This window comes from Trichosurus vulpecula, chromosome 2 (assembly GCF_011100635.1).
Source record: "Trichosurus vulpecula isolate mTriVul1 chromosome 2, mTriVul1.pri, whole genome shotgun sequence".
Lineage (NCBI taxonomy): Eukaryota > Metazoa > Chordata > Mammalia > Diprotodontia > Phalangeridae > Trichosurus > Trichosurus vulpecula.
The window spans coordinates 50,244,596-50,271,922 of NC_050574.1; the positions used below are offsets into that span (position 1 = coordinate 50,244,596).

The 27,327-nt window shown below is 48.5% G+C and overlaps 1 protein-coding gene across 4 annotated transcripts in view; it reads left to right on the top strand.

Moving 5' to 3' along the window:
- Positions 1-26,732, top strand: part of ARHGEF10L (Rho guanine nucleotide exchange factor 10 like) — a 232,632-nt gene extending 205,900 nt beyond the window's left edge. For all 4 annotated transcript variants that reach the window (XM_036746730.1, XM_036746734.1, XM_036746732.1 and 1 more), the window contains 3 exons: positions 12,706-12,880; positions 22,181-22,303; positions 25,548-26,732. In XM_036746730.1, coding sequence (XP_036602625.1) covers positions 12,706-12,880; positions 22,181-22,303; positions 25,548-26,059 — 810 coding nt within the window. In that variant the 3' untranslated portion in view covers positions 26,060-26,732. The remainder of the gene's footprint in view (positions 1-12,705; positions 12,881-22,180; positions 22,304-25,547) is intronic.
- The last annotated feature ends 595 nt before the right edge of the window (positions 26,733-27,327 follow it).

Here is a 27,327-nt window from a genome sequence, read left to right on the forward strand (position 1 = left end):
CCCAAGTTGGATAAGAGCAACAGTGTTGGGTCATGTGCCTCAGAATGTCAAACCACAGGATTTCAGAGCTGGGAGATGCCTTGGTACAGGCAAAGTTGAATCTGAAAGAGACCTTGGAGATGAGCTAGGTTGCTACCTTCATTTGGAAGAGAGAGAATCCAAGGTGGTAGGGACTGTGGCCCGACCTGATAGGGAGACAGAAAGATAAGTGGCAAATGGGCCATCTGTTCTACAATTCCGGGAAACCCTGCTTCTAGATCTGACCAGGTGAATTGAGGTACTGATGAGATTTTCAGCTCTAATATTTGCTCTTCTAATGCCCCTCTACCATTGACATTCTGTGCTCCAAGGGCCCTCCAATCTCTGACATCCTGTGTTCTAAGGTCCCTCCCAGCTCTGACATTCTGTGTTCTAAGGACCCTCTCAGCTCTGACATCCTGGGTTCTAAGGTCCCTCCCAGCTCTGATATTCTGTGTTCTAAGGTCCCTCCCAGCTCTGACATCCTGTGTCCTAAGGGACCCCAATCTCTGACTTCCTGTGTTCTAAGGGCCCTCCCAGCTCTGACATTTCGTGTTCTAAGGACCATTCCAGCTCTGACATTCTGTGTTCTAAGGCCCTTGCAGTTCTGGCATTCTGTCCTCCATGTGGCTTTGTCTTGTACCTTTAAGAAGTGATCAGATAACAAAGCTTCTTGCTCCTCAGGCCTGTGGGCTGCCCTCCCCCACTTGGCAGCACTAACTACACGAATGATGCTGGTGCCAGTTACAGAAGGCAGTCTTATGGCTCATGGCATCTCACCCTGGGCCAGGTGGTTTGTGAGTTTCCTTGTGGTCCCCAGCTCCCCGGAGCCCTATGGTCAATTGATCCTTACCTTACCTTACCTGAATCACTTCAGCAGTAATGGCCTTGAATGCTGAGCTGCTCACCCTGGGGATTTATAGAAATAGGCTCTAACAGGGGCATTTGGCGGCAGAGAAATACTGTGTGTCTGCAGGTGAGGCTGCGTCAGCAACATTCTGGGTTTTATCACTCAGCCCATAACCCGCTGTGAAGGTGCCTGCGGGAAGCTGCCCAGGCATCCTGGCTGGGCCAGATTGCTTTATTTACCAAGCTATAGGGGAACGCCACATGTCAGGGGCTTGTTCCAGTGTGAAATGCGTTTGTAAGTAGAGTAGCTGCAGAGATGCATCTAGATACAAGCTGTTCGCAGGGGCTGGTGGCTTGCACTGTCCCAAGCTCCCCAAACCCACCTCTGCGTCAGCTATCTGGTCCTAATGTACTCTCTGAACCAGCCGGCCGATTCCAACTCCATGTCGTTGTCCTCATCCCCTTCACCCTTTGCATCTTTTGAATCCTTTCCACCATCAAATCTAGGCAGAGATGGCTGAGACAAACTTTAAGCCTGCTGGGCTCGGAGTCCAGTCTTAGAATGTTGGATGTAGAGATTGCTGTAGAACAAGGGGTGGTAGAGCCAGAGAGGCTCTTATAGAATAAGATTTTAAAATGCAGAATATTAGTTTCAGAAGGACCCTTAGAATGTCAAAACTGGGAGGTTGCTTAGAACATAGAATATCTGTGATTGTAGAACACAGCATGTCAGAACTGGAAGGGCCCTTAGAACCCAAAATGTCAGAGCTGGGAGGGCCTTTAGAACATAGGATGTCAAGGCTGGGAGGGCCTTTAGAACATAGGATGTCAAGGCTGGGAGGGGCCTTAGAACACAAAATGTCAGAGCTGGGAGGGCCTTTACAACACAGGATGTCAGAGCTGGAAGGGCCTTTACAACACAGGATGTCAGAGCTGGAAGGGCCCTTAGAACACAAAATGTCAGGGCTGGGAGGGCTTTTAGAATGCAGAATGCCAGATCTGGGAAGGATGTTACAGCATTCATCATTCACAATAGAAAAGCCCTCTGTCCCCTCACCTGATTTTACATTTGAGGGAACCAAGGCCCAGAAGGCTGTGACCAGGCTATAGAGTCTTCCAGGCAGTTGGTCCATTTCCGCATCTGATGGATTTGGGGAGTGGGCAGTACTGGTAGATTCCGGTCTTGTTGGTTAGTGGTTGAAGAGATAATTTTCCATAGGAGTCAGTAAAATCTTTTGGAATAATCCGTGGTTTGGGGGCATTGTGTCTCTGTCTCAGCCTCGCCATCTCTTTCAGCTCCATGATCGCTTCCTGATCCAGCTGAAGCCCTTTGAGAAGGCCTGGGCATGTGAGTGTCTAGGGGCATCCTCTTCTCAGCATTTTTGGCTTTCTCCTGCCTGTCTGGTAGAGGGTACACAGTGGACAGAGCCCTGAGGCCTGGAGTCAGGAGGACCAGAGCCTCAGACACCTCCTAGCTGTCACATCACCTCTGCCTTTCTCAGTTTCCCCATCTGCAAAATGGGAATAATACATTAATGCACCTGCCCTTCAGGGTTGTTGTGATAGTCAGATGGGATCACATTGGTACGGTGCTGTATAAACGATGGCTCTCATTCATCATTATTATCATCAGGCATATGGAAGTTCATGTACTGCAACTGTGTGATCATTTTCCTGGCAGATGGCATGCCAGAGGAAGTTGGGATTAGCAGTGGAACCCTAAGGACCAAGTCTTAGATTGTAATTGTGACTTTCTTCTTCTCACCGTCACTCAGTTTCCCCATCTGGGAAGGTGAGGTACTGCCAGGGGTGTTGTGAGGCTTAAATAATAAGAGATAATAGATGCACAGCACTTTGCAAACCTTAAAACACTTTACAAATGCCAATTTTAAAAATCACTGTTATTGACCTATAGTCACCATAGGCAGCTGGGTGGGTGGTGGATAGAGCAGCAAACCTGGAGTCAGGAAGACTCATCTTCACGAGTTCAAATCTGGCCTCACACATTTACTAGCTGTGTGACCTTAGGCGAGTCACTTCACCCTCTTTGCCTCAGTTTCCTCATGTGTAAAATGAGCTGCATAAGGAAATGGCAAACCACCCCAGCATCTTTGTCAAGAAAACCCCAAGTGAGGTCATGAAGAATTGGACATGATCGAACCACCACAACAACAGCAGATAGTCACTAGGCCTCCAGTCCCATTATAACTTCATTCCTTGGACGTTCTACAGAATTCTTGCTGAGCTCAGCGTTTATAGAGCAATTCAGGGGTGTACTGGGACACGTTTAACAACCAGGCTTTGGGGAATGTAGCGCTTTTAGGTTTATTCTGCATTTAGTAATACTTTCCTAAGTCTAGACAGTCAAGAAAACAAGTCAACCTCTAACTTGTAGCATTTGCTGACTGCTGAGGCGTTACGTGTAATACTGAGCCATCGGCTCCCGCCGGCCGGGCAGAGCTGGTTCTAGCACACCCTAGGCTGTTGCTGGGCACGATGACTTTATACAGGATTGATGAAACGGAGTGTGTTAGCCTCAGGGGTTGGGAAGGAGGCCGGATTTAGAGTCAAGGGACCCGGCCTCAGATTTCAGGGCTTGCCACCTCCGCGAGTTTGGATGAGACATTTTCTCTTTCTGGGCCGGTTTCCTCAACTGTCAATTGCAAGGGTTGGCCTAGATGGCCTCTCAGTTGCTTTTCCTCTGATCTGTGTGTGTCTCTTGTTTTGAACTAGACTGAACTGCCTGAGGGATAAACCGTGCATCTCTCCCCCCACCCCCAGGTCTCGGCTCAGTGCCATGTATTCAGTAGGCACTTAATGTCTGCTGCTGGGATTTTGAGTTTGAAGGACAGATAAAGGGCTGAGGCCTTCGGGTCGCAGGATGACTAATAGGCCTGTCTAGACCAGGACTGGCAGAAGTGCTGAGTGGACATAGTTACAGAAGGGAGGCTGGTAGAACTGTCTCCTTGGTCTCCTGTCCACAGAGCTGGGAGGGGACGGGGTCACCCAGCATCGGGCATAGGCTGAACACACTGCCCTCCAAGGGGACAGCCTCCTGGCAGGGAGTCAGGCAGCTGTGCTTGCCAGCAGTGAGCTCCTCTGTCCAATTGCCCCAGAGGTCCACCCTTTTTCTGATCTCAGTATGAGGGAATGGCTGCTTTTAACATCTCGGCCTCCTCCCTGGACTTGCCCTCAGCGTCTGATTCATTCCTTATTAACACTGCATCTTCCCAGCACTGAGGGAGAGTGTGGCTGCGAATCGTGATTCCGCATTCCTCTCTCTTGTCCCCTGGTGTCCCCCTGACTTATTAGAAGCATCAGCACTTCCCATGCTTGCTTTTATCTTAGGGGAGGCACGGTGCCTGGTGCTAGCTGTCTCAAGGATGTATTTGGAGGCTCATCGGAGCTTCAGACAGGCAGCCAGTAAGGTGGGGAGGGCTCTGGGTCCGACTCTGGCCTAGCCAGTAAGAGATGTGTCTGATATAAAATTGCCTCTTGGGAGACGAACCACTGGGTGGGATAGACAGGGTCCTGCCGTCATTTGAGGGGCCACAGAACCTCGTCCACCCACTGTGCCATCTATCTGGCAGGGATCTGACCAGGCTCAAGTTTGGTCCTCTTTGACATCTCCGTCTGGTTGAAACTGAGACCAGCTATTGAAATATGCTGCGACTTCCATGTCTGGAATGTTTTCGGAATTACAAAGCTCTGAACTTAATCAGTTGATTCCCTTTAACATCCTTGGACAGAGGGTTTTTGGGGGGACAAGGAGGAGTGCAGCAGTAATTAATATCTCATGGATGAGAAAACAGACTGCAAGGTGATAGAGGTGACTTGCCCAAGGTCATACGGCTATGGGCAGAAGTGGGACTCCACCCTAGGTCTTTTGCAGCACAACTCTGCTGCAGTCACAGTCCGGTATAGGAGAAAGAGGGATGGATTCGGGACCTGGGAGTCAGGGGACGCAGGTTCGAGTCCCCGCTCTGCCATGTGCTATCAGGAGCACCTCAGACAAATCGTTTCCCTTTTCTGAAACTTAGTTTCCTCATCTGGAAAATGGGGATCATAATAGTTGTGCCATGTGAACCATAAAGCCCCCCAGGGATGCCACTTGTTTACCTTGGAGGTGGCATCAGGAGGAGCTCTGAGCTGGGAATGGGCACCTGGCCATCCCTCGGTGTTTGGTGTAGCATCCAAGGCAAGTAATTTTGCCTCAGGTTTCCTGATCTGAAGATGGGTCCTGCTCTCTGAGGGACAGAAGAGGCTATTTGTTTTGGGGGAGTTAGCCTTGTTAACACAAGCTCCAATGGGCGGGGGGCTTTCAGGGGATCGGCTGGAGAAGTGTCTAAGGGGGGAAGGAGCGATGGTGCTCAGAGGGTGACTAATGGGAATGAGGGTGAGATCAGTGCACACGAACCACCCTCAGAGCCCTGGAGCACCTTCTAGAGTCAGGCCCAGGAAGGGAAGGTGGGGGGCAGCTGGGCAGGCCAGCTGGGGGATACGAGTATCACACTCTCTCTGAATTAGAAAGGAGCTCTGAATCAATCGAGTCCAACCCAGATTAAGAACAAGAGCCCTTCTGCACATAACTTTGATGAATGGCTAGCCAGCCTTTCCTTGAATACTTCCAGGAGTGGGGACCTATCCCGCTACTCTCAGGGCAGACCTTTCATTTTTGGTCTGCTCCGATGGGGAGGAAGTTTCTCCTTGTACAGAAGTAAAATCTGCCTCCCTGTGACCTTGCATTTTGGTACCTCGTTTTCCCTCTGAGACAAGGCAGAACAAATCTAATCCCTGGACCCTGTAACCTGTTGTACTGAGAGATTTTGTGACCTGCTTGGGGTGGGAAAAAGTCCTGATAGTAGGTGCCAAGGAAGCCATAGTGGGGTATTACAAAGAATTCTAGACTTGGAGTCAAAAGATCCAAGTTCAAATGATGGCTCTGATGTGTCCTAACTGCATGGCTTTGGGGGTATCAGTTCTCTTCTCTTGGACTCAATTTCTCATGAGTAGAATGAAGGGGTTAGACTAGATGGTCCCACCTCTTAAACTCTTAAAGTCCCTTCTACCTCTAACAATTTTTGTTCTTAAGGCCCCTTTGAGCTCTGACATGTGTCCTCAGGTCTCTCTCAACTCTGACATTCTGTGTTCTGAGTGCCTCCCAGCTCTGACAATTCTGTGTTCTGAGGGCCCTCTGAGCTCTGACACTCTGTGTTCTGAGGGCCCTCCCAGCTCTGACATCCTGTGTTCTAAGGGCCCTCCCAGCTCTGACATCATGTGTTCTAAGGGCCCTCCCAGCTCTGACATTCTATATTCTAAGACCCTCCTATCTTCTCTGTTCTAAGGACCCTAACAGCTCCAACCATCCTATACCATGCTAAGCTCTTTCTCATCCCTAGGGGTCAAACTAGGTGAATCAGGGCAGAAGTCTCAGCTCTGCTACTGAGCATTTCCTCATCAGGTTCCTGCCTCAGCATTGGGGGGTATCAGATGCTATGTTGGGAAGAGCTTTGGCCCCTGGCCTAGAAGCGGGCTGTGGGTGAGAGATGGCAGGAGCAGAGAGATGCAGAAAAAACAAAAAAAAACTCTCTCAGGAATTAATTGAAATTAAACAACTCTGAACCTCCATATGGAAAAGCAGACACCTAGTGTTCAGAAAATAGGTTGAACAACATATTAACTGAGAGGTGAGCGAGGAAATGAGGGGCTCAGCTTTTGAGCTTCACTGCATGCCAATATCCCAGTCCCATCATTCCCCCCATGCCTTCCTCCTCCTATGCGGGAGGAATGGGAGGGCCTGGAGCTGGGACTCTGTGTGTGTGTGTGTGTGTGTGTGTGTGTGTGTGTGTGTGTACTCGTGCATGCTGGGGGAGGGTGATAAGGGCATCTTTCTTCAGAAACCTGTATTCCTCTGGAATTTTCAGTCTCTTGAAACTGTTTTTCACAGAGTTGGCATCGTGAAGCAACAGAATGAGCTTTAGTTGGCTTTGAAAGTGGAAGACCCGGGTTTGAATCTTGCCTCTGGTATTCCCGGTGACCTTGGACTCAGTAATAATAATAAACATGTTATATATATATGGATTATATATAGTCTGAGTATGTAAATACAGATTCCCATTTGTACCATTCTCAGAGACATGGCTTATTATAAAAAGAGATTGGCAAGCCTAAAAGGGCTACATATACCATTGTTATTAAGATGTATTTATGAGGTGCTTTGCTCTTTTTAAGTAAGGTAGGACATTTAGCTCTCAATTGTCTCTGTTTTCCAGATGGGGAATCTGAGCCTCAGAGTAGTTAAGCGACTTCCCCATGGTCACCCAGCTATTTGAACTCTTTACAGGATAATAGATCTAGAGCAGGAATGGCTTCAGTCCAGCCCCTTCATCTGACAGATGAGGAAACCGAGGCCCAGAAGAACTGTGTCTGAAGTGGGATTTGAACTTGGGTCCTCCTGATTTTAGGTCCATTGCTCTCCTCTCTCACCTGGCACTGTTTCTCCTGGCCCTGGGTTCCTCCTGAATCTCCAGCGATCCTCCCATTTCTCTCAAAATCCCTCCTCTTCTAAGGTGCCATTAACTCTCTTGCTCCGATGTCTCTGTGGCCTTCAGTTTCCTGGTCTGTAAGTGATCTGAGGATTCCTCCGGCTCTAAAGCCTGTGATCTTGTATTCATGGTGGGTTTCTCCAGCTGCTGACTCCTCTTGCTGATTCATTCCCCCAGATGCCTGCAAACAGCCTTGCCTACCCCCGTCTTTAACCTGGTTCTTTATTTCTGATACATTTAGTGGGCTACCACAGGCCTCTTCATCCAGCCTGACTCTGGAGGATGGTTAATAACAATAACTTACATTTTTGTCTCACCACTCTGCGAGGGAAATAGCAGCCCCATTTTATAGATTTAAAAAAAAGCAAGGCTAGAAAAGTTAAGTGACCACTCAGTATGAGAGCTGGGATTTGGACTCATGTCTGCTGACTCCATCTTCTTTCCGTGGAACCAAGGTGTGTCTGCCCTTCAGTAGCCTGCACTGACCTGATCGCATGTGCGTGCGTGTGTGTGTGTTTGTGTCAGTGTAAGAAGATATTTTTTGAAACAGAGACTCAGGTCCATTTTGTGAGGGATGAGGTCATGTTTGGTGTGACAAACCCCAGATGTGCCTGGAAGGGAATGGATTACCATCAATTCCCCTCTGGTTTCAGCAGGCTTGCACATACCTTTTTAAAGTCCCACCAGGGCCAGAGGCAGGCTTGTTACTGCTCCAGAGAAACCAGAATAGATTTCTCTGCAGTATTTGTATTTAATTGAATTCTGAGGGATCACATGCAGGCAGGGTAGACCTGTGCCCACTGCTTCAGATCAAGTTTAATTCTGGACTGACACTTTTGACTTTAGCTCAGCTTGGTGATTCTGAGGCAGGCAGGGGCTGCTCCGGGTCAGCAGGAAGATGGCTGAACGAGGATGTGAAGATCTGCTCCTTTCTAGCTGGGTGACCTGGGGCAGGTTGCTTAACTAATCTGAGCCTAAGCTGCTTCATCCTTAAAATGGAGGGAGGATAACTAGGATTTCTCAGACCCCAGTATCCCTAGGATCCTTCATAGCCATGAAATTCTCTCTTCTAAGGCCCCTTCCAGCTCTAACATCCTGTGTTCTAAGGCCCCTCCCAGCTCTGACTTTCTGTGTTCTAAGGCCACTCTCAGCTTTGACATTCTGCGTTCTAGGATCCCTCCAAGCTCTGACATTCTGGGTTCTAAGGGCCCTCCCAGCTCTGCCATCCTGTGTTCTAAGGGCCCTCCCAGCTCTGACTTTCTGTGTTCTAAGGGCCCTCCTAGCTTTGACATTCTGTGTTCTAGGATCCCTCTAAGCTCTGACATTCTCTGTTCTAAGGGCCCTCCCAGCTCTGCCATCCTGTGTTCTAAGGGCCCTCCCAGCTCTGACTTTCTGTGTTCTAAGGGCCCTCCTAGCTTTGACATTCTGTGTTCTAGGATCCCTCTAAGCTCTGGCATTCTAGGTTCTAAGGGCTTTCCCAGTTCTGACATTCTGGGTTCTAAGGGTCCTCCTAGCTCGGCAGTCTCTGTTCTAAACTCCCCCTTACCACTGATATTCTTTGATTTCCTCTGATCCACTGGACTTGGCAGGGATACTTATGTCTTTTGTCAGCTGTGTGCCATCGGGGGTCCTAGCCCAGGTACACTATGGGCTGAATCTCCATCTTGTCTCCTTGTCCATCTGGCTGTGACCCCCTCCAAGAATCAGTACCACTCTGTACCTCTGAGTTTGGGGATAAGGGTGAAGGGTGTCAGGGGTCTTATGGAAACACAGGAGTTGGCAGCAGGAGGGCTAAGGAACTGAGGATTTCTTGGAACTAGGATCGATTAGGGACATAGTATTTGCAATGTTCTACCCTGGGAAGACAAAGATGGGAAATGACATAGGCCCTGAGCTTATGGTCTAATGGTATGAATCATAGCCTCTAAGGTAGTTTGGAGCTCTGAGGCTGTGGAGACTCATAAATGTCTGAACAATAGTCCCTTGTAGAAACTCCACAAGTGGCTGTCCAGCCTTTGCTTGGAGACCTCACCTGAGGGCAAGGCAACACACAGCAAGGGGAGGCAGCAAGCATTTATTAAGTGTTTATTGTGTGTCAGGCCCTGTGCTAAGTGCTCAGGCTACAAATACAAGAAAAAAAAAGACAGTCCCTGCCCTCAAGGAGCTTACACTCTGATGGGGGGATACAAGACAAAAAGAGGGAATTGAAAAGTTGAGGAGAGGGGTAAAGAGAGGAGGAAAGTACCCACTGAGCGGGGCAGAAGTGAAGCCAGGAAGGGAATAAAGATTGTCCTGGGCACTTCCTCAAAATGGAGGCTGGAGAGAAGAAGGGGTCACCAAGGCAGAGGGGTGTTTCAGGGTGAGAAGGCTGAAAAGAGCCCAGTGATGAGGCCCTAGATGTTGAGGCATTGTTGGCAAAGTCTAAAAAGTCAGAAGCTAACTCAGGAGGGCAAAAAAGAAGGGAGAAGGCAGGGAGGCCTCCTCCTGAGGCCATTCGTTCCACTTTGGGACGGCTCAGTTTTTTTCCCTTATGTCAAACCTGAGTCATCTTTTCTATGATTTCCTCTCACTGTGCCTGGTTTTTCCCTCTGGAACTATTCTCTTATCTGTATCCCCAGCCCTTAGCATGGTCCTTAGCACGGTCCCTGGCACCTAGGAAGCTTGTTGACTTAAATAGAATAAACCTAACTCCAATTCAGTACCACTGTTGACTGTATACTAGAGAACAGCCATCCCCCTCTCCATCAAAATGTCCTGGCACCACTGATTCCTACTGAGGCCATAGTTCTCCAATGCCCCATATCTCTTTTCAGATAAGCTACTATTAATCTTTTACTTGGGAAGATGATTTTTTGAGCCCCAATGTAGCAATTTACATTTATTCCTATCTCCTTTTGTTGTAGGGCATTTGGGCATATTCAGTACTGTCTGGATCCTTTTGGAACCCCTGTTCTAGTTTGTTAGTTGGTCTTTGCCATTCGGGTCATCTGTAGCTTTGATAAGCAAGCCATCTATGCACTATTCCTAGCATATAGTAAGCGCTTAGTAAATGTTTACTGATTACTTGGTTGATTGATTGGAGTCATTGACCTGTGATCAGGACAGTGGAGAGCTCTATGTTAAAGTGCTATAAGGAAATCTTCGGAGCAAGAGGTATCTGGGAAGGCTTCATGGAGGAGGTGGATTCTCATGAGGCTGGTGCTTGTTAAGTGAAGTTTTGCTAGATCCCCTTCCCCAGCTGGGGAGTCTCCCACATGGCAGATTTTGATAAAAAGAGGTCAGCTTGATGGTGGTAATGGAGAGAAATGGAGAGAGGAGGAATCCCGCCTGTGGTTCTCACAACTCAGCATCATAATTGATATGCCTGACATATGAGAATTTAGATTAGACCTTGCATGGCAGCATTTAATTTGATTAATGATTTATCACTTTAATTGAGAGTTTTACTGAGAGATTATTCACTACGGGTAAGATGAAGGTTCCCAGACGTTCCGAGGCCCAGAATTGCTTTAGGGGAGGAAGGGTGGTAGAGGGGAAGGAAAAACCTAGGTCTAAATTTCATCTCAAGCTCGGTCTGTGTAACCATCTGCTGGCCACTTCCCCTCAATGAGCCTTAACCCCTTCACCTGTAAAAGAGGAAAGGGGACTTGAGTAGGACATCTAGTCCACCGTCATTATTTTACAGTTGGGGTAGTGGGCCCACAGCCATTCAGTGACATGTCCAAAGACACAGAGGCAGTGAAGAGCACTAGGATTTGAACCCAGGGCTTTGACTCCAGAGCCATGGTACAATTTTGCCACTTTCCTGGAATGGTTGTTGTGAGGGTCAAATGAGAGAAGGTATGGAAAGCATTTGGAAAACTGTAAGCCTCAGTCATTGGGATTGCTGTCTCTTGGCCCTGCGTGTGAGCTGTTTCCTCTTCTGCTTGCTGTGATTCCTGAGGAGGGCAAACCAGATGGGTCTCCCCAAGTCCCCAGCCTGGGCAGCCTGGTATAAGAGTTTGGCCTTGGCTTCAAATACAGCTCTGCTCCTTGCCAGCTGTGTGATGATCTGCAAATTGTTTTCTTTCTCTGGGCCTCAAAGGCCACTGTATAAAATGAGGGGTGATCTCTAGGAAGAGAACAGGTATAGATCTCCTTGTAGTAATGTGCCAGATGCCTGTCTAGGAGGAAAAGTGGAGGCTTAGGGTTGACCAGGTCTGTGGGCAGGTGGTAGGGGTGCAAGGCAAAACCTGAGGTGCCTTCATTGCCTCTGGGGGAACTTGAGTGACATTTTCTTCCTCCTCCTTCCCGGGCTCTGTGGGAGAAGCTTCTAATTGCTCTCTCCAACCCCGCGGAGGACCACAGTATCCCAGCCTGTACCACAATCAGTGCCCAGGTACCATGGGACAGACAGGGGGAGAAGACAATTCCTACTTTTTGTGAGCTGCAAGAGGGGGGAAGGGGAGACAAAGCCCATACCCTCAAGAAGCTCCCAGTCTAGGGGGAAGAAGGTAAATTCCCTGCCCTTTGGGAGCTTCCAGTTTGAGGGAGGAGGCATATTCCCAGCCCTCCCAGAGCATCTAATCTGATGGGCAGGAACCATCTCCACCTTGGGGGTACCTACCACCACAGTGGATTGTAAGGTATCTCCAAGGGCCCAAGCCCCCAGAACATTTAGCCTCCGTGGATGGGCCTGCCCTGGAGAGAATAACAGCCTCTTCTTAGGTAGCTGCTCACCTGTTTTCCTTCTTCCAGGGAGCCAAATATTCCCCTTTTCGCTCTCCCATTACCCAGGGTCCTCTCCCTTCCTCTCCTAGTGTTTCCCCCTCCTCACTACCCTTATGTCTCACTACTGCACTATCAATGGCTGTCTTAGAAAAGCGATTTTGTTGGACATCTTGAGATCTTGTCCTTTGGGGCTCTGCATCCTGATGGGGTTTCAGTGCTGAGTCCATGCATTTCTCTCCCCCTCAGGCTGCTGGGGGTTAGGAAGGAGGATGGCAGAGACTGACGGCTTGTTCTCTCCTTGGATTACCCACTATCTTCTGGACCCTTCATCTGAGCAGGGAATGCAGGGATAGTTTAGGTGGTCAGGGAGAGGACATGTCAGAGGGGTGGGAGGCAGGAGAGGGTGGGGGTAGTGTTGGGCATCTTCTTTTCCTAGAAGCCCATAGTCTTGGCCATAGGTGTGTCGTCCTGGGCCAGGCTCTGTCAGTCGTGGCCTCGAGGTGGGGAAAGCACAGGCTGTCTCTGGCTACTTGAGTCTGGGCCACCGTGTCCTGACATTTGACACCTTCCCTGTGTGTTACAGCAAAGCTTTGAGGCGCACCAGGATGAGGTGGCTAGTGTGACGCATATGGTGAAGGCGGGCAGTGGTGTTTGGATGGCCTTTTCCTTGGGATCCTCCATTCGCCTCTTCCACACAGAGACTCTTGAACACCTCCAGGAGATCAACATTGCCACACGGACCACCTTCCTCATGCCAGGTAAGCCTAAGTCCTAGACAGACCCAGAACACTAAAGGTGCAGTGTGTCTGTGGAGATATCTCAACTGCTAAGATCTTTGTGTCTCCAGCTATCAAATAAGAAGGTTAGATAAGGTCTATAAGATCCCTCTTGCCTTTGACATTCTGTGTTCAATGGGCCCTCCCAACTCTGCCGTTCTGTGTTCTAAGTCCCCTTACAACTCTGCCATTCTGTGTTCTATGTCCCTTCCCAGCTCTGCCATTCTGTGTTCTAAGGGCCCTCCCAGCTCTGATTTTCTTTGTTCTAAAGTCTTAAAGTCTGCCTCCCTGCCCCACCCCTCACCCCCACAAGTCTTTGTTGTAAGGTTTTTCTCAGTCTCAGATCTGACACTCTGAGGTCTTTTCCAGCTCTTACAGTCTATGTTCTAACATCCCTTCCAACTCTGATACACTACATTATCAGGTCCCTTCCATCTCCCTCAGTCTATGTTCTAAGGTCCCTCTTGGCTATGACATTCTCTCTTCTCTTAACAGGCTTCATGCTTGTTGTTACCCTTGGTTATGGTACACAGCAAGCACATAAGCAGACGCCCACTGCAGAAGGGGTTGTTAAGAGGAGCTGTAAGATGCCTGGGATATGATGGCCAAGCCTCTGAGGATGGCCATGGTGATCTAATCTAGACCTGTGTCTTCTTCCCCCTCTCTCATGCCTATCCGTGTAAAAGCAGGTCATAAGAACCCAAGAACTCATAGCAGGGCAGTGAAAGGAGGATGAGACCTCATTGGTTATTGATGAGTCTTGGGCCTTGCCACTCCCGGCTCTGGCTCTTCTGGGCAGCCCTTAGAGACAGAATCATAGGTTGATGGGTAATGGGCTGAGACCCAGGAATGAATAATGGGGGAGAGCAATGTTTTAAAAAATTAAAATTTTGTTTATTTAATAAGGGAAATTGCTAATCAATTTCCTAGAAACCCCCAAATAATTGACTAGTTTCCATCAGTGCACAGATGATGACAGGATGACCTCTGAGGAAGAAGTTAAAAAGGGTCAGTTGTAATGGCACACTGCTTTTGGAGTCAGAGGGCCTGGGCTTGAATTCTGACCTGGGTGTGACCTTGGGCAAATCACTGAACCCCTCAGCCTTTCCCTCATCTTTAAATGAGATTTGGCCTTTGAGATCCTTTCCTGTTCTAAACCCTATAATTGCGTGGTTCTATTCATAAGGGGAATGAGGTTGGATGCTATAATCAACTTGCCCTCCCAGAGGTGTCCCAGAGATTGTCTCCCTCTGCTTTTCTAGGGAAGCTTCCCAGGCCTGGGTAGGCTTTACCAGGGATCTCAGGGTTGACATCTGGCTTGGGGGCTCCAGCTCCATCTTTCCTGGTCCAACAGCAGAACTGCCCATCTCAATGAAGCAGGCAGCAAGTTCCCCTTCCCCAAAATGAGAATTTGTCCATCTTGAGCCCTAATGCTTCCTAAAGTTTGCACCAGATGGACAGAACCCAGGCTTGAGATGACCTCAGCCAAGAAGTCAGTGTGTTGTAGAGGGCACCAGCTGCTCGGTCCTGTTTCTGCTGTCTCGTCCACAGCCAGGCTTGGTACCTAAGTGCTTTCAGAGGGCCCTGGGACCTACAAAGTTAGAGCCTGGAGGCCAGGAGCATGAGGATGATGGGGACTGAGCTAATTGCTACAAGATCCAGCCAGATGGTCCAGGTTGGCTGGTGGTACTCAGTCTGACACGCATGTATGCTGAGCCTGTAAAGGGTTGTCACTTTTTCTCTCAGGACAGGATGGGTTATAGACCCATTAGTTGCAGCATAGGGGAGTAGAGTCTCAACCTTCAAACTGAGAGAGACCCATATCATATCAATTAAAGAAAATGGGGAGGCTTATTTCACCTAGAGAAGGAAGACCCTGAGGGAACATGATAGCTCTCCTTCTCTATTGAAAGGGCTGTAGTGGTGAAAAAGACCTATTCTGTGTGACCTAAAGGAAGTCACCCACAGGAGGATGACTGAACCCTAGAGCTGGAAGGAATCTTTGGGGCCATCTCAACTCTCTTGTTGGATAGATAGGCACCGAGGCCCAGGGGCATATAATGACTTGGCCAGGAAATAGCAGAACTGAGATTCGAACTCAGGTCCAATGATTCCATGTCTAGGACACATTCTGTTAGTTCCGTAGACAGAAACTTCTAGCACTCTGAGTTGTCCAAAGGTGGATTGGGCTGCCTTGTAAGGTAGGGTGAGGATCCTGTCCCTGGAAGGTTTTAAGCAAAGGCCTAGTGAAGACTTACTAAGGATATGAAAGAGGAGATTCCTGCTTTAGATAGGAGCTGTATTTTACAAAGGGCCCAAGGCCCTCTCTGGCTCTGACTTGTTGGAATTGGTTGATTCTGTGATCTCAAGAAGGGTGTCTTTTGAGGCCCCAGGTACGAAGGAGGCTGACCAGATCCAATCTCACTTGCAATTTTTTTTTCTGTTTTTTTTCTGCCTTACTCATATTATTGGTCAGCACCCAAAGCCCTTTGGATAGGCCCCTTTGTCCACAGGTAGAGATGAAGGATAATATCTGGAGACCATCATATGAATGGCTCCAGAGCAGAACATGGGTTATTGAAAATTACCATGTGGGTTGTTCCAGACCAGCATGTGTAGCCGTTGTAGACTAGCATGTGAGCCATTGGGGATCACCATTCTAGATGAGCATGTGAGCCGTCAGACTTCACCATTCCAGACCAGAGCGAGCCACTCTAGACTAGCACACGAGCCATCAGAAATCACCATTCTAGACCAGAGTGAGCCATTCTAGACTGGCATGTGAGCCATTGGAGGTCACTATTCTAGACCAGGTCATTGGACATCACCACTCTAGATCAGAGTGAACCATTCTAGACTAGCACGAGCCATTGGAAAATCACCATTCTAGACCAGCATGTGAGCCATTGGAGATCACCCTTCTAGACCAGCATGCAAGCCATCAAACATCACCATTCTAGATCAGCACATGAGCCATTCTAGGCCAGCAGATGGGCTATTGGTGATCACCATTCTAGACCAGAGGGAGCCATTCTAGATCAGCATGTGAGCCATTGGAGATGATCATTCTAGACAAGAGTGAGTCATTCTAGACCAGAGTTATCAAACTCATGGCCTACAGACCTCCTGGGTACAGCCCAGACCAGATCAGAATGTAACTAGGAAGTGTCTAACAAAATAAATGAAAATATAGTACAACATAGCTAATGTTAATGCATGGTTTTCTAAGCCAATATATGGGGCAACTAAATGACACAGTAGCTAGAGGGCTGGGTTTGGAGTCAGATTCATCTTCTTGAGTTCAAATTCAGCCTCAGACACTTAATAGCTCTGTGACCCTGGGCAAGTCACCTAACTTTATTTGCCTCAGTTTCCTCATCTGTAAAATGAGCTGGAGAAGGAAGTGGCAAACCACTCCAGTATTTTCACTAAGAAAACCCCAAATGGAGTCATGAAGAGTCAGATCTGACTACACAACAACAAAGTCAATATGTGTCTTGTAGGGATCTGTTCTCTTTGAGTTTGGCAGCATGGTTCTAGAGCAATGTGGGAGTTGTTCTAGGCCAGCGTACAAGTGTGTGAATTGTTCTAGAGTGATGTGCAGACTGTTTCCTTACCAATTTTCCCCTTCCAGCCAGAAAAGATTAAGCAGGATTCTTAAATTCTTTATTAGACATATTTTTAAAGGCTTTTAAGTATTTTTTTTTCCTTTCCCCCACACCACCAAATGAAGTAATTGCATAATTAGTAATAAATTTGTTTCTCCTGTAAATGTGGCCTTTCTTTTTTTTTTTTGCCTCTGTTAAAAATTTATCACACTTCTTTCTCCCATCCCCCTCTTTCCAGCCCAATGCCTGACTGGTATTAATGCATTTCTGAACCTTAACTCCCCCCTCCTCTTAACTAGACAGGTCATTAATAAAATGTTCTCCGAGAGCCAGAGCTTTTTAAAGTTGTATATCTACAGATAGATGGCTTTGGTGAGTTGAACACTGCAGCATGAACTCTCTGTGATAAAATATTTATCCACCATTAGAATCCCCCTCCCCCATGCTGTTTGTGAACATCTCTATGTCTCCCTTGGAGAGATGGGGGAGATCAGAGAGGGCCCCAGGAAGGGGTCTGCAGACAAGTCATCCTCCTGTCGGTACTCCCTCTGCCTTCTCTGCTTTCCCACCCATCCAGCTTCCCACTACCAGACTCATCACTTGAGACCTTCCAGGGTGGGGCGTATTAACCTTCCTTGTGTCTTGGTCTCCTAGGGCAGTTTCGTGCTACTCAGCGACCTTTTTCAGAATCATGGTTTTAAATAATTGAGGGAAATGCTAAATTGCAGTTAGAGGTTAGTGAAAGTAAAGCTGTTGTGTTCCCCTGCCTCCAATCTAAGTTCATGGACCCCTTGAAATCTGTCCACAGGTCCCTGGGGCAGAGAGTAGGGTGGAGTGAGGGAGTTGACTTGAGGTTAGTAATGCTTGTTCTATGAGGTCTTGCGAGGGCACAATATCATGAGAAAATTAACCTTTGACCAGCAGATACCCCAGTACCAGGTGGGATAGGGAGGAATATCAGATGTTTGCTCATATAAACATTCATATTTATTTATGTTTTTATGGCTCAGAAGTCATAGAGCTGGGAAGGCCCTTAGAACACAGGATGCCAGAGCTGAGAGGGCCCTTAGAACACAGAATCTCAGAGCTAGGAAGGCCCTTAGATACAGGATGTCAGAGCTGGGAGGGCCCTTAGAATACAGGATGTCAGAGCTGGGAGGCCCCTTAGAACACAGGATGTCAGGGCTGGGAGGCCCCTTAGAACACAGGATGTCAGGGCTGGGAGGCCCCTTAGAACACTGCCAAGGGGAATAGTAGACCTCGGAGGGACGTTGGTTACCATCTAGTCTGACCACCTAATGTTACAGAGGAGGAAACTGAGTCTCAGAGAGGAGAGGTCATAGTGAGGTTGTGATAGATCATCTGCATCCTTGTCTGGTGCTCTCTCCACCACACCAGGCTATTCCTGATGCACTCTGCTAGGCCCTGGGGCTTCTCCTAAGGCCTAGTGCTCAGCACTGCCTGTGGTTGGGCATCCCTGGTCACACTCTCCTCACCGACTCTCAGAGCTCCCTAGCTCGTCAGCCTTCTGCATCGTACCTGACAAAGCTCCATTTTCCTCGTCAATCACTGCCTTGATTCTGATATTACTCTGTTCCCCAATTTGTTTCAATAATACCAGTGACCCTCTGAATTAATTGCACATTTTCTTTCTAAAGGGACAAAGGACTTTATTGTGTTATCATGTTACGGTCTATCAAGGTATATAACACAATCACCAGCATTTCTTAACCCATCCTCATAGCCCCTGGTGAGGTAGGCAGGAGAGCTTGGGTTATTATCCCCACTTTACTGGTGAGGCGAATGAGGCTCAGAAGGGTGACTAAGCCAAGGTCTCATGGCTACTAAGGGCTGAGAAGCCTCCTCAACCTGGGCCCTTTCTTCTATGCCATTCAAATTCAATAGACCCTCACTAATTACTTACTAGGGCCTGGGCATATTATCTCCCATTGTATTGTATTACCCAATGGTCAGATCAACAATTGGGGTATACGGTAGAAGATGGCAGCCCTGCCTAAGAGGGAAAAATGGATCCCTCCTTTTGCCACCCCTGCTGTGAGATTTCCACATACGTATTCTACAATTAGAACCGAGGCAGCTGGGTGGTGCAGCTGATGGCGCTCCTGCCCTGGAGTCGGGAAGACCTGAGTTCAAATCAGGCCTCAGACACTTCCTAGCTGTGTGACCCTGGGCAAGTCACTTTACCCTGTTTGCCTCAGTTTCCTCATTTGTAAAATGAGCTGGAGAAGACAATGGCAAACCACTCCAGTATCTTTGTCAAGAAAACCCCAAATGGGGTCACAGGGAGTTGGACATGACTGAAACAACGCAACAGCAAAAATTCTACAGGTATGGTTTGGGGGGATTGATTTCGATACTTTTGGTTTAGTTTTGTAGCAATAGGGGAAAACGGGGCACGGGTGGTAGAGAAGGCTATCCAAGGCCTAGATACTAGCTTTAGAGTCAGGGAACCTAGGTTCAAATAATCTCACATAAGTTTGTGAAATAGGAATTTAGTGGAGAGAGCGCTGGAGCCTGGACTCAGGAAGACCTGAGTTCAAATCCAGCCTCACACTTGACTAGCTGTGTGACCCTGGGCAAGTCACTTTACCCTGTTTGCCTCAGTTTCCTCATCTGTAAAATGGGGAGAATAAGTATCCCCTACCTCCTGGTGGTGTTGTGAGGATCAAATGAGATTATAATTGTAAAGTGGTTGGCACAGTGCCTGGCACATTATAAACGCTATAGAAATGTTAGCTGCGATCACCATTGCCGTCATTATCATCATCATCATCGTCGTCGTCATCATCATCGTCAATAATGATGATGACGATGATGATGATAAACTCCAGATGACTGCAAAGCCAGAGCCCTATCCAGGTCACCACATAGCCCTCTCCATGGTCCTGTTTCTGTTGGCCCATCGTATGTCCCTCCCAAGTCTCACACGCTATGATTGTGCCCTCCTCCCTGGCTTCCCTGTCCCCTTTTCCAGGTTCTTTTCCAGCCTGGAGGGGTTCCAGGGGCCCTGCCTCCCCGCGCCCTCCCTCTCCCCTTCCTTCCCACGACCACTGCTCTTCCTAAAAGGAGGAGACAGCACGGGGCTGATCATGCAGCAAGAACTAATCCAGCCTGACATCAGAAACATGTTAATTCACGGCGGCGAATTATCCCATTTCATTGTCGGTGCCTGGAAACAACAGGGTGCGCTGTTTGAGCAAAGCAGAGGCATTCATGCATCCAGAATGTAAAACGGAGCCTGGAAATCGTGCCTTGCAAGGGTTTGTTGGCACATCATCGGCTCTCGTGATGCTCCTCGTCTTGCTCCAGCCCCCATCCTTCCACTCTGCCATCATCGGAGGTGGGCACCTCCTGGGCACCTGGGCTGAACTGGCCGATCCCTGTGTACCTGGGCCAGCCCCTTCTGCCCTGATCTCAGATTCAGAGCCAGAAGGAGCTTCTGAGGGCATCTGGTCCAACCCCCACCCAAATGAGCAGCGCCTGTCCGACAACCCTGACATATGGGCCTCGATCGGTCACTCAGCCATTGAGTGTTCACTATGTGCCACTTACTGGGCTAGGTGATGGGAATCCAGACCTCCAGTGAGGGGCAGGGCAGGGGGAAATCTGCCCCCTGCCAACGGCTGCTTCCTTGTCTATGGATGGCACAGAGGGCTTAGTCACCCTGTGTTTACTTGGCTGTGTGATGCAGGGCAAGTCACTTAATCTCTCACAGCCTCTTTAAGGTTATCTTATTCAGTCATTTTCAGTCGTGTCTGACTCTTCATGACCCCATTTGGGGTTTTCTTGGCAGAGATACTGCAGCAGTTTGTCATTTCCTTCTCTGGCTCATTTTATAGATAAGGAAACTGAGGCAAACAGGGTGAAGTGATTTGCCCAGGGTCACACAGCTGCTACGTGTCTGAGGCTGGATCTGAACTCATGAAGATGAGTCTTCCTGACTCCATGCCTGACACTGTGCCACCTATATGCCCTACATATAAAATCTGGATGATAGTAAGAAGTACCCACTTTATAGGGTTATTCTGAGGGATTGAAGGGGATAATACATGCACAGTGATTGATAAACCTCAAGATGCTGTATAAGTGCTGTGTCGTTGGACAGCCTTGATGGAGGCCTGTGTGCTTATCCTGTGGGTCCTGTTCCTCTCATGGCCTCTACCGAGGCAAATGACAGAGTCAGCTCTAACCAGGGAGCCTATTGTTAAATGTTCAGGGTGAGCCTTTTATACCCTGGAAACTGGCAAATGATACAGATCAAGGCTTGATTTAATGATGTAAATAATAAGGTATTTATTATTGATTGTGTAGACTTAAAAATGATAGAGAAAATGCTAATGATGCAAATTAAAGTGAAAAAGTGGAAAAAAGGTTTTTTGACTTTTTTTTTACATTTACCATCATACACCTCCATGCATTGTCCCGTGTCCTGTGTTGCCTAGCACTTATTCTTCTCTCTAACCCAGAGTTCAAAAGAAAAGAATAGCATCTCATAACAGAAGGGTCCAGGTTACAAATCGGAAGAGCTGGAGCCCAGGCCCGATTCCCAGTACTCACTAACCTTGTGACGTTAGCCAAGTCACACCCTTGTCTTCAGCCTCAAGCTCTGTCTCTGTAAAATGGGGATAATAATATGCCATAGCTGTTCCAGCTGGCAGGGACCTCAGAGATCAGTCTTGTCCAGAGTTTCTTAACCCAGAGTCTGTGAACTTTTTTTTTAATATGGTGATAACTGTATTTCAGTCAAAGTGGTTCATTCTGTAATCCTTGACATTTTATTTTCTGTGTTTAAAACACAAGGAGTTGCAAGACACAAGTAGGGTTGATCTGATCTAGTTCAACCTCATCATTTTACAGGTAGGGAAACCGAGGCCCAGAGAGTTGAGAGCACTTGCCCAAGGTCACGTAGAGTCTGGGCAGCAGAGCTGGAATGGGGCCCGGGTCCTCTGATGCCAAATCCAGCAATCTGTGGCACCGTGCTTCCTCAAGGAAGCCCTCTCCCAGATCTGGGCCTCGGTCTCCTCATCTGTAAAATTAAAATTAAATTAAAACCTGCACTCTCTCCCTCCCAGGGGTCCTGTGATATAATGAATATAAATGACTTTAACAGTAATGATGACAATAGTTCATATCTTAATAGTACTTTTTCATTTATTTTCTTTTTTTAATTAGTTAATTTTTAGTTTTCAACATTCACTTTTATAAGGTTGTGAGTTCTAAATCCTTCCCTCCCCGCCATAGTGCTTTCTGAAATTTGCAGAGTACATTAGGGATGTTACCTCACTTCACCAGGAGCGCTCGTAAGAGTTAGTGCATACGTGGTGATTCAAGAATTATAAAGCACTTTATGCTTGTGACCTCATCTGGGTCTCACAACAATCCTGGGAAGGAGGCGGGATTATCATCATCCGCCCGATCCTCCATCAGTACATCAGGTGCCTGTGATTCTGTCAGCGTGGGGAACATCGCAGCCCTTCCCTGACTGGGGCTCAGAAAGGTCTGCCTGCGGTCACTGAGCTGACAGGGACCGGTGGGATTTGAACCCGGGTTTTCCAGACTGTAAGCCAAAGGCTCTGCTTGTGAGGCCTGGGTGGCTCTCCTTTATAAACCACAGAGCCCTAACCATTCTTGTCCTTCTCATCTGTCCTCCCAGGCCAGAAGCACGTCTGTGTCACCAGCCTGCTCATCTGCCAGGGCCAGCTCTGGGTGGGCACTGACCAGGGCATCATCGTTCTGCTGCCTGTCCCCCGACTGGAGGGTATTCCCAAGATCACAGGTGAGACATAGCACTGAGAGACCCCCCTCCCACCACCTCCACCAAAGGGCTGTTAGCCAGGAAGCAGGGGAGGGGCTTAGTCTGTTTATCTGTTGTGTGGGGGACATAGATCTGGGGTCATCTGAGCAGGAAAAAATAATCACTCTCATTTCTAATGTAGTCCTTTTAAAGTCTACAATGGCTTTTTGTCTCAACAAACCTGTGTGGCATTCAAAGCCCTTTATAATCTGGCCCTAGCCTACCTTTCCAGTCTTATTCTGTATTATTCTCCAAACTGACCTTCCAGCCATTCTTCATGGAAAATGTTCCAACTTTCATCTCCAAGCCTTTGCACAGGCTGCCCCGATGCCTAGAATGCTCTCCCATCTTATCTCTGACTTTTAGGATTCTTAGATTCCTTCAGATCTCAGATTAATTGCCACCTCTTTAATGAGGCCTTTCCTGGTCCCTCTCTCCCTTGGCTCCCAACCCCCCTGCCAGCTGCTAGTACCTCCCAGCCAAACTGTCTTGTATCTATTGAGATCTCTCTCTGTCTCTTCTCTCTCTTCCCTCTCCTCTCTCTCTCTTCTCTCTCTCCCTGCCCCTCTCCCTCCCTGCCTCTCCCTCCCTCCCTCCCTCCCTCCCTCCCTCCCTCTCTCTCTCTCTCTCTCTCTCTCTCTCTTGTCCCCCTATAGCATGAAATCTCATTCAGGGCATGGCCTGTTTTATCTCTGTCTTTGCATTTCTAGCAGTGCCTGGCACATAGTAGGTGCTTAATAGGTGTTTCTTGCTTGTTTGTTATCACCCCCATTTTATAAAAGGGAGAACTAATAGTATCTAGGACAGGGGTGGGGAACCTGGGGTCTTGAGACCACATGTGGTGCTCTAGGTCCTCAAGTGCGGCCCTTTGACTGAATCCAAATTTCACAGAACAAATCCTCTTAATAAAAAGATCTGTTCTGTGAAATTTGGATTCAGTCAAAGGGCTGCACTTGAGGGCCTAGAGCACCACATGTGGCCTTGAGGCCCCGGGTTCCCCATTCCTGAATTCTAGGGCTTGACAGTTTCAAAGGTTATGAACCTAGAGCTGGAAGGGTATCAGAGACCAGCTAGTTCCACCCCTCTATTTTTACAGCTGAGGAAACTGAGACCCAGTGCAGTTAAATGACTTTCCAAAGTCACTCAGGTCATGAGCATCAGAAGTGGGATTTGAACTCAGGTCTTCTGACTCTGGAGCCAGTGTTCTTTCTACTTTACTTTGCAGCCTTACAGAATCTCTGCTACCACCCCTTCATTTTAAGTGCAGTGCAGAGAGTGAAAGGTCCCAAGCAGAATGTGACTCTGGATCTCCTGCATGCTCCAGACTAGGTGGCCTTTGGGTTGCTTGGAGCCTCTCTCTGGTCAGCCTTTTCCTTGACGCTGACTGTGCCACGTTCTTGGCCATCTCCTGTGCGGGCTTCTGATGTTGGCACCTTGGCTGAATCAGGCCCTGAGCAGAGACAGGCAGTGACTGTGTGGATTCCTGGCAATGCCGTCCCTCAGACCCTCTCCTTAACTACACTCCATGGGAATCTACGTCCCTGATTCTATCTATTGAAGAAACCCCGACGACCCTAGTGCCAACGATGGAACTCTCCATTGTAGGGTAGGGGAAAGAGCCTTGGCTCTGGAGGCCTGTCTTCTGGTCCTAGCTCGATTCCTTTCTACCTGGGGATAACTTGAGACAAGTCCTTGGGGCCCTCAGTTTCCTTTTCTGTAAAGTAAGGGGGTGGTGGAACTAATTGGTATCTAAGGCCAGCCTTAGATACCATGATTAAAACAAATTAAATTGTATTTCTTTTCGGTTATCTATGACTCATACTTAAGCCCCTCTGGGTTTTCATCTCCTCATTAGTGAAAGAGGCAACTGTGTGCAGAGTAGAGTTGGCCTTAAAGTCAGGAAGTCAGGATTCAAATCCTGTCTCTCCCACATGCTGGCTGTGTGACCTTGGGCAAGTCCACTGACCTTTCAACGTCTTGGACAACTCTCAAAGACTAGGAAATTGCAGAGTATGTGCTGAGCTGCACTGGTAAGGGAGGTTCCTTACCTCCCTTGTACCGGTATGTTCCCTGTACCGACAAAATCACAGGCCCAGTAAAAACAAATATTGGGGATAAGTACTGCCAACTTTGCAGGGCTATGGGGAAGGCTTTAGAACTCTTAAAGAAATGTGAGTTATTGGTTTTGTGAGGCATAAAATGAGGGATTACATTAATGGATTACATCATCTCTAAGGGCCCTTCCAGCTCTGACATTCCATGTTCTAAGGGCCCTCCCAGCTCTGACATTCTATATTCTAAGGGCCCTCCCAGCTCTGACATTCCATGTTCTAAGGGCCCTCCCAGCTCTGCCATTCTGTGTCCTAAGGGCCCTCCCAGCTCTGCCATTGTGTTCTAAGGGCCCTCCCAGCTGTGCCATTCTGTGTTCTAAGGGCCCTCCCAGCTCTGACATTCTATATTCTAAGTCCCCTCCCAGCTCTGCCATTCTGTGTTCTAAGGGCCCTCTCAGCTCTGACATTCTATATTCTAAGGGCCCTCCCAGCTCTGCCATTGTGTTCTAAGGGCCCTCCCAGCTCTGCCATTCTGTGTCCTAAGGGCCCTCCCAGCTCTGCCATTCTGTGTCCTAAGGGCCCTCCCAGCTCTGACATTCTATATTCTAAGGGCCCTCCCAGCTCTGACATTCCATGTTCTAAGGGCCCTCCCAGCTCTGCCATTCTGTGTCCTAAGGGCCCTCCCAGCTCTGCCATTCTGTGTCCTAAGGGCCCTCCCAGCTCTGACATTCTATATTCTAAGGGCCCTCCCAGCTCTGCCATTGTGTTCTAAGGGCGCTCCCAGCTCTGCCATTCTGTGTCCTAAGGGCCCTCCCAGCTCTGCCATTCTGTGTCCTAAGGGCCCTCCCAGCTCTGCCATTCTGTGTTCTAAGGGCCCTCCCAGCTCTGACATTCTATATTCTAAGGGCCCTCCCAGCTCTGCCATTCTGTGTTCTAAGGGCCCTCCCAGCTCTGACATTCTATATTCTAAGGGCCCTCCTAGCTCTGCCATTGTGTTCTAAGGGCCCTCCCAGCTCTGACATCCTGCGTTCTAAGGACTCTCCCATCTCTGACATCTCAGGCTCTAAGGTGACTTCTAGCTGTCGCATTCTGTGTTTTGATGTCCCAGCTGTAAATCCTTCATCAGCATTTGTCTGTAATAGTCACCCCTTGACCGCTGTCTTCTATCCATACAGGAAAAGGCATGGTCTCCCTCAATGGGCACTGTGGGCCAGTGGACTTTCTAGCTGTGGCCACCAGCACTTTGGCTCCAGATATCCTGAGGAGTGACCAGGATGAGGCAGAAGAGGAGAAAGGTGAGGGTCCATCCCACGAGCCTCCACCTGCACCAGATAGCCACCCGACCCGAGAGCTGGTCCATAAAAAGGGCATTCTCCTTCAGTACCGCCTGCGCTCCACGGCACACCTGCCAGGACCCCTCCTCTCAGTCCGTGACCCCCCAGACCCCGATGGGACAGCCCTGGCCCACAGCGAGGAAGATGGCTCTATCTACGAGATGGCAGATGACCCCGATGTCTGGGTCCGCAGCCGGCCCTGTGCCCGCGATGCTCACCGTAAGGAGATCTCCTCAGTGGCCATCATTTCTGGAGGGCAGGGATACCGCAACTTTGGTGGTGGTGGAAGGCCAGCCTTGGGCAGCGAGACAGACAGCACCCTGCTCATCTGGCAGGTTCCCTTGATGATCTAGCCCACCCTCACTCCTCCAACCTCACTCACTCTTGCTTGTCTCGCACGGTGCCTTGCACTGCTCTGGGACTGGCATCATGCCACCCTGGCCTCCCTGGGCATTGATTTCCCACAGTGACTCTTCCTCTATTTTCTGTCAGGCTGGGGTCAAACTGAGATGGAAAAGAAGTGACTTCTTCATGTGCCAGCTGCTTTGTAGGGTAAAATAGGGCTTGAGGAGCTCTCTTGGCTAAAGGGGGAGAAAACTTTTTAAAACAAACAAAAAAAACTTTCAAAGGGTGTTTTTTTTTCTTTTGGTTTGGGGTTCTAGGTATGGGAGGGAATCTTTGGAGAAAATGGTCTTTTAAAATAAATATATATGCGTTTTATATATATGTATATATATGTGTATATATATACATATATGAACATCACAACTGCCAATCAAGGTACTGTCCTCACGGGCTTAAGGGCAGGATTAGATTTTACAAAGCTCACCTCTCTAAAGATGCGTGCTTGTGCAAGGGTGTGTATGTGTGTGTGTGTGTGTGTGTGTGTGTGTGTGTGAGAGAGAGAGAGATGTGTGCCTCTGTATAAATAAATAAGTATATATAGTGTATATTATTTATGTATAAATAAAGTCTGTATATATTGGTGCATTGGGAGAGTCAAAAATAAAGGCAGAGTTAATGTCTGTGTTTGGGTTGTGCTTCCTTAGCGTGTGGTGGGGTCCCTTCTAGTCCCACCCGGGGGCACAAATGTTTGGGCAGAGGAATCCAGATCCCTGCAGCAGCAAAGATTAAGGATAGACTCCCCAACAAGAGGAACTTCCTTACCATTATTGTTCTTGGGTGTGGGAAGTGACCATAAAGGAGCCTGGGGGGCGGATCATGGCTCTGGGGTGGGACAAAAGGGACCTGTCTGGCCAGGGAGAAGAATTACCAGCTCTTGGGCAAAGTAGCCAGACCTTTTGACATTGCCTCTCAAGCTCTCTTTCCTTGTGAATAGGATTGAAGGACATGGGCTACCATTTTGTCGTGGTTTAGTCGTTTTCCAGTCACGTCTGACTCTTTGTGACCCCATTTGGAGTTTTCTCGGTAAAGACACAGCTCATTTTACAGATGAGGAAACTGAGGCAAACAGGGTTAAGTGACTTGCCCAGGGTCACACAGCTGCTAATTGCCCGAGGCTGGATTTGAACTCATGAAGATGAGCCTTCCTGACTCCAGTCCAGGCATGAGGGCACCACCTAGCTGCTCCATGGCTATAATAGTGATTCACAAAGGGCAG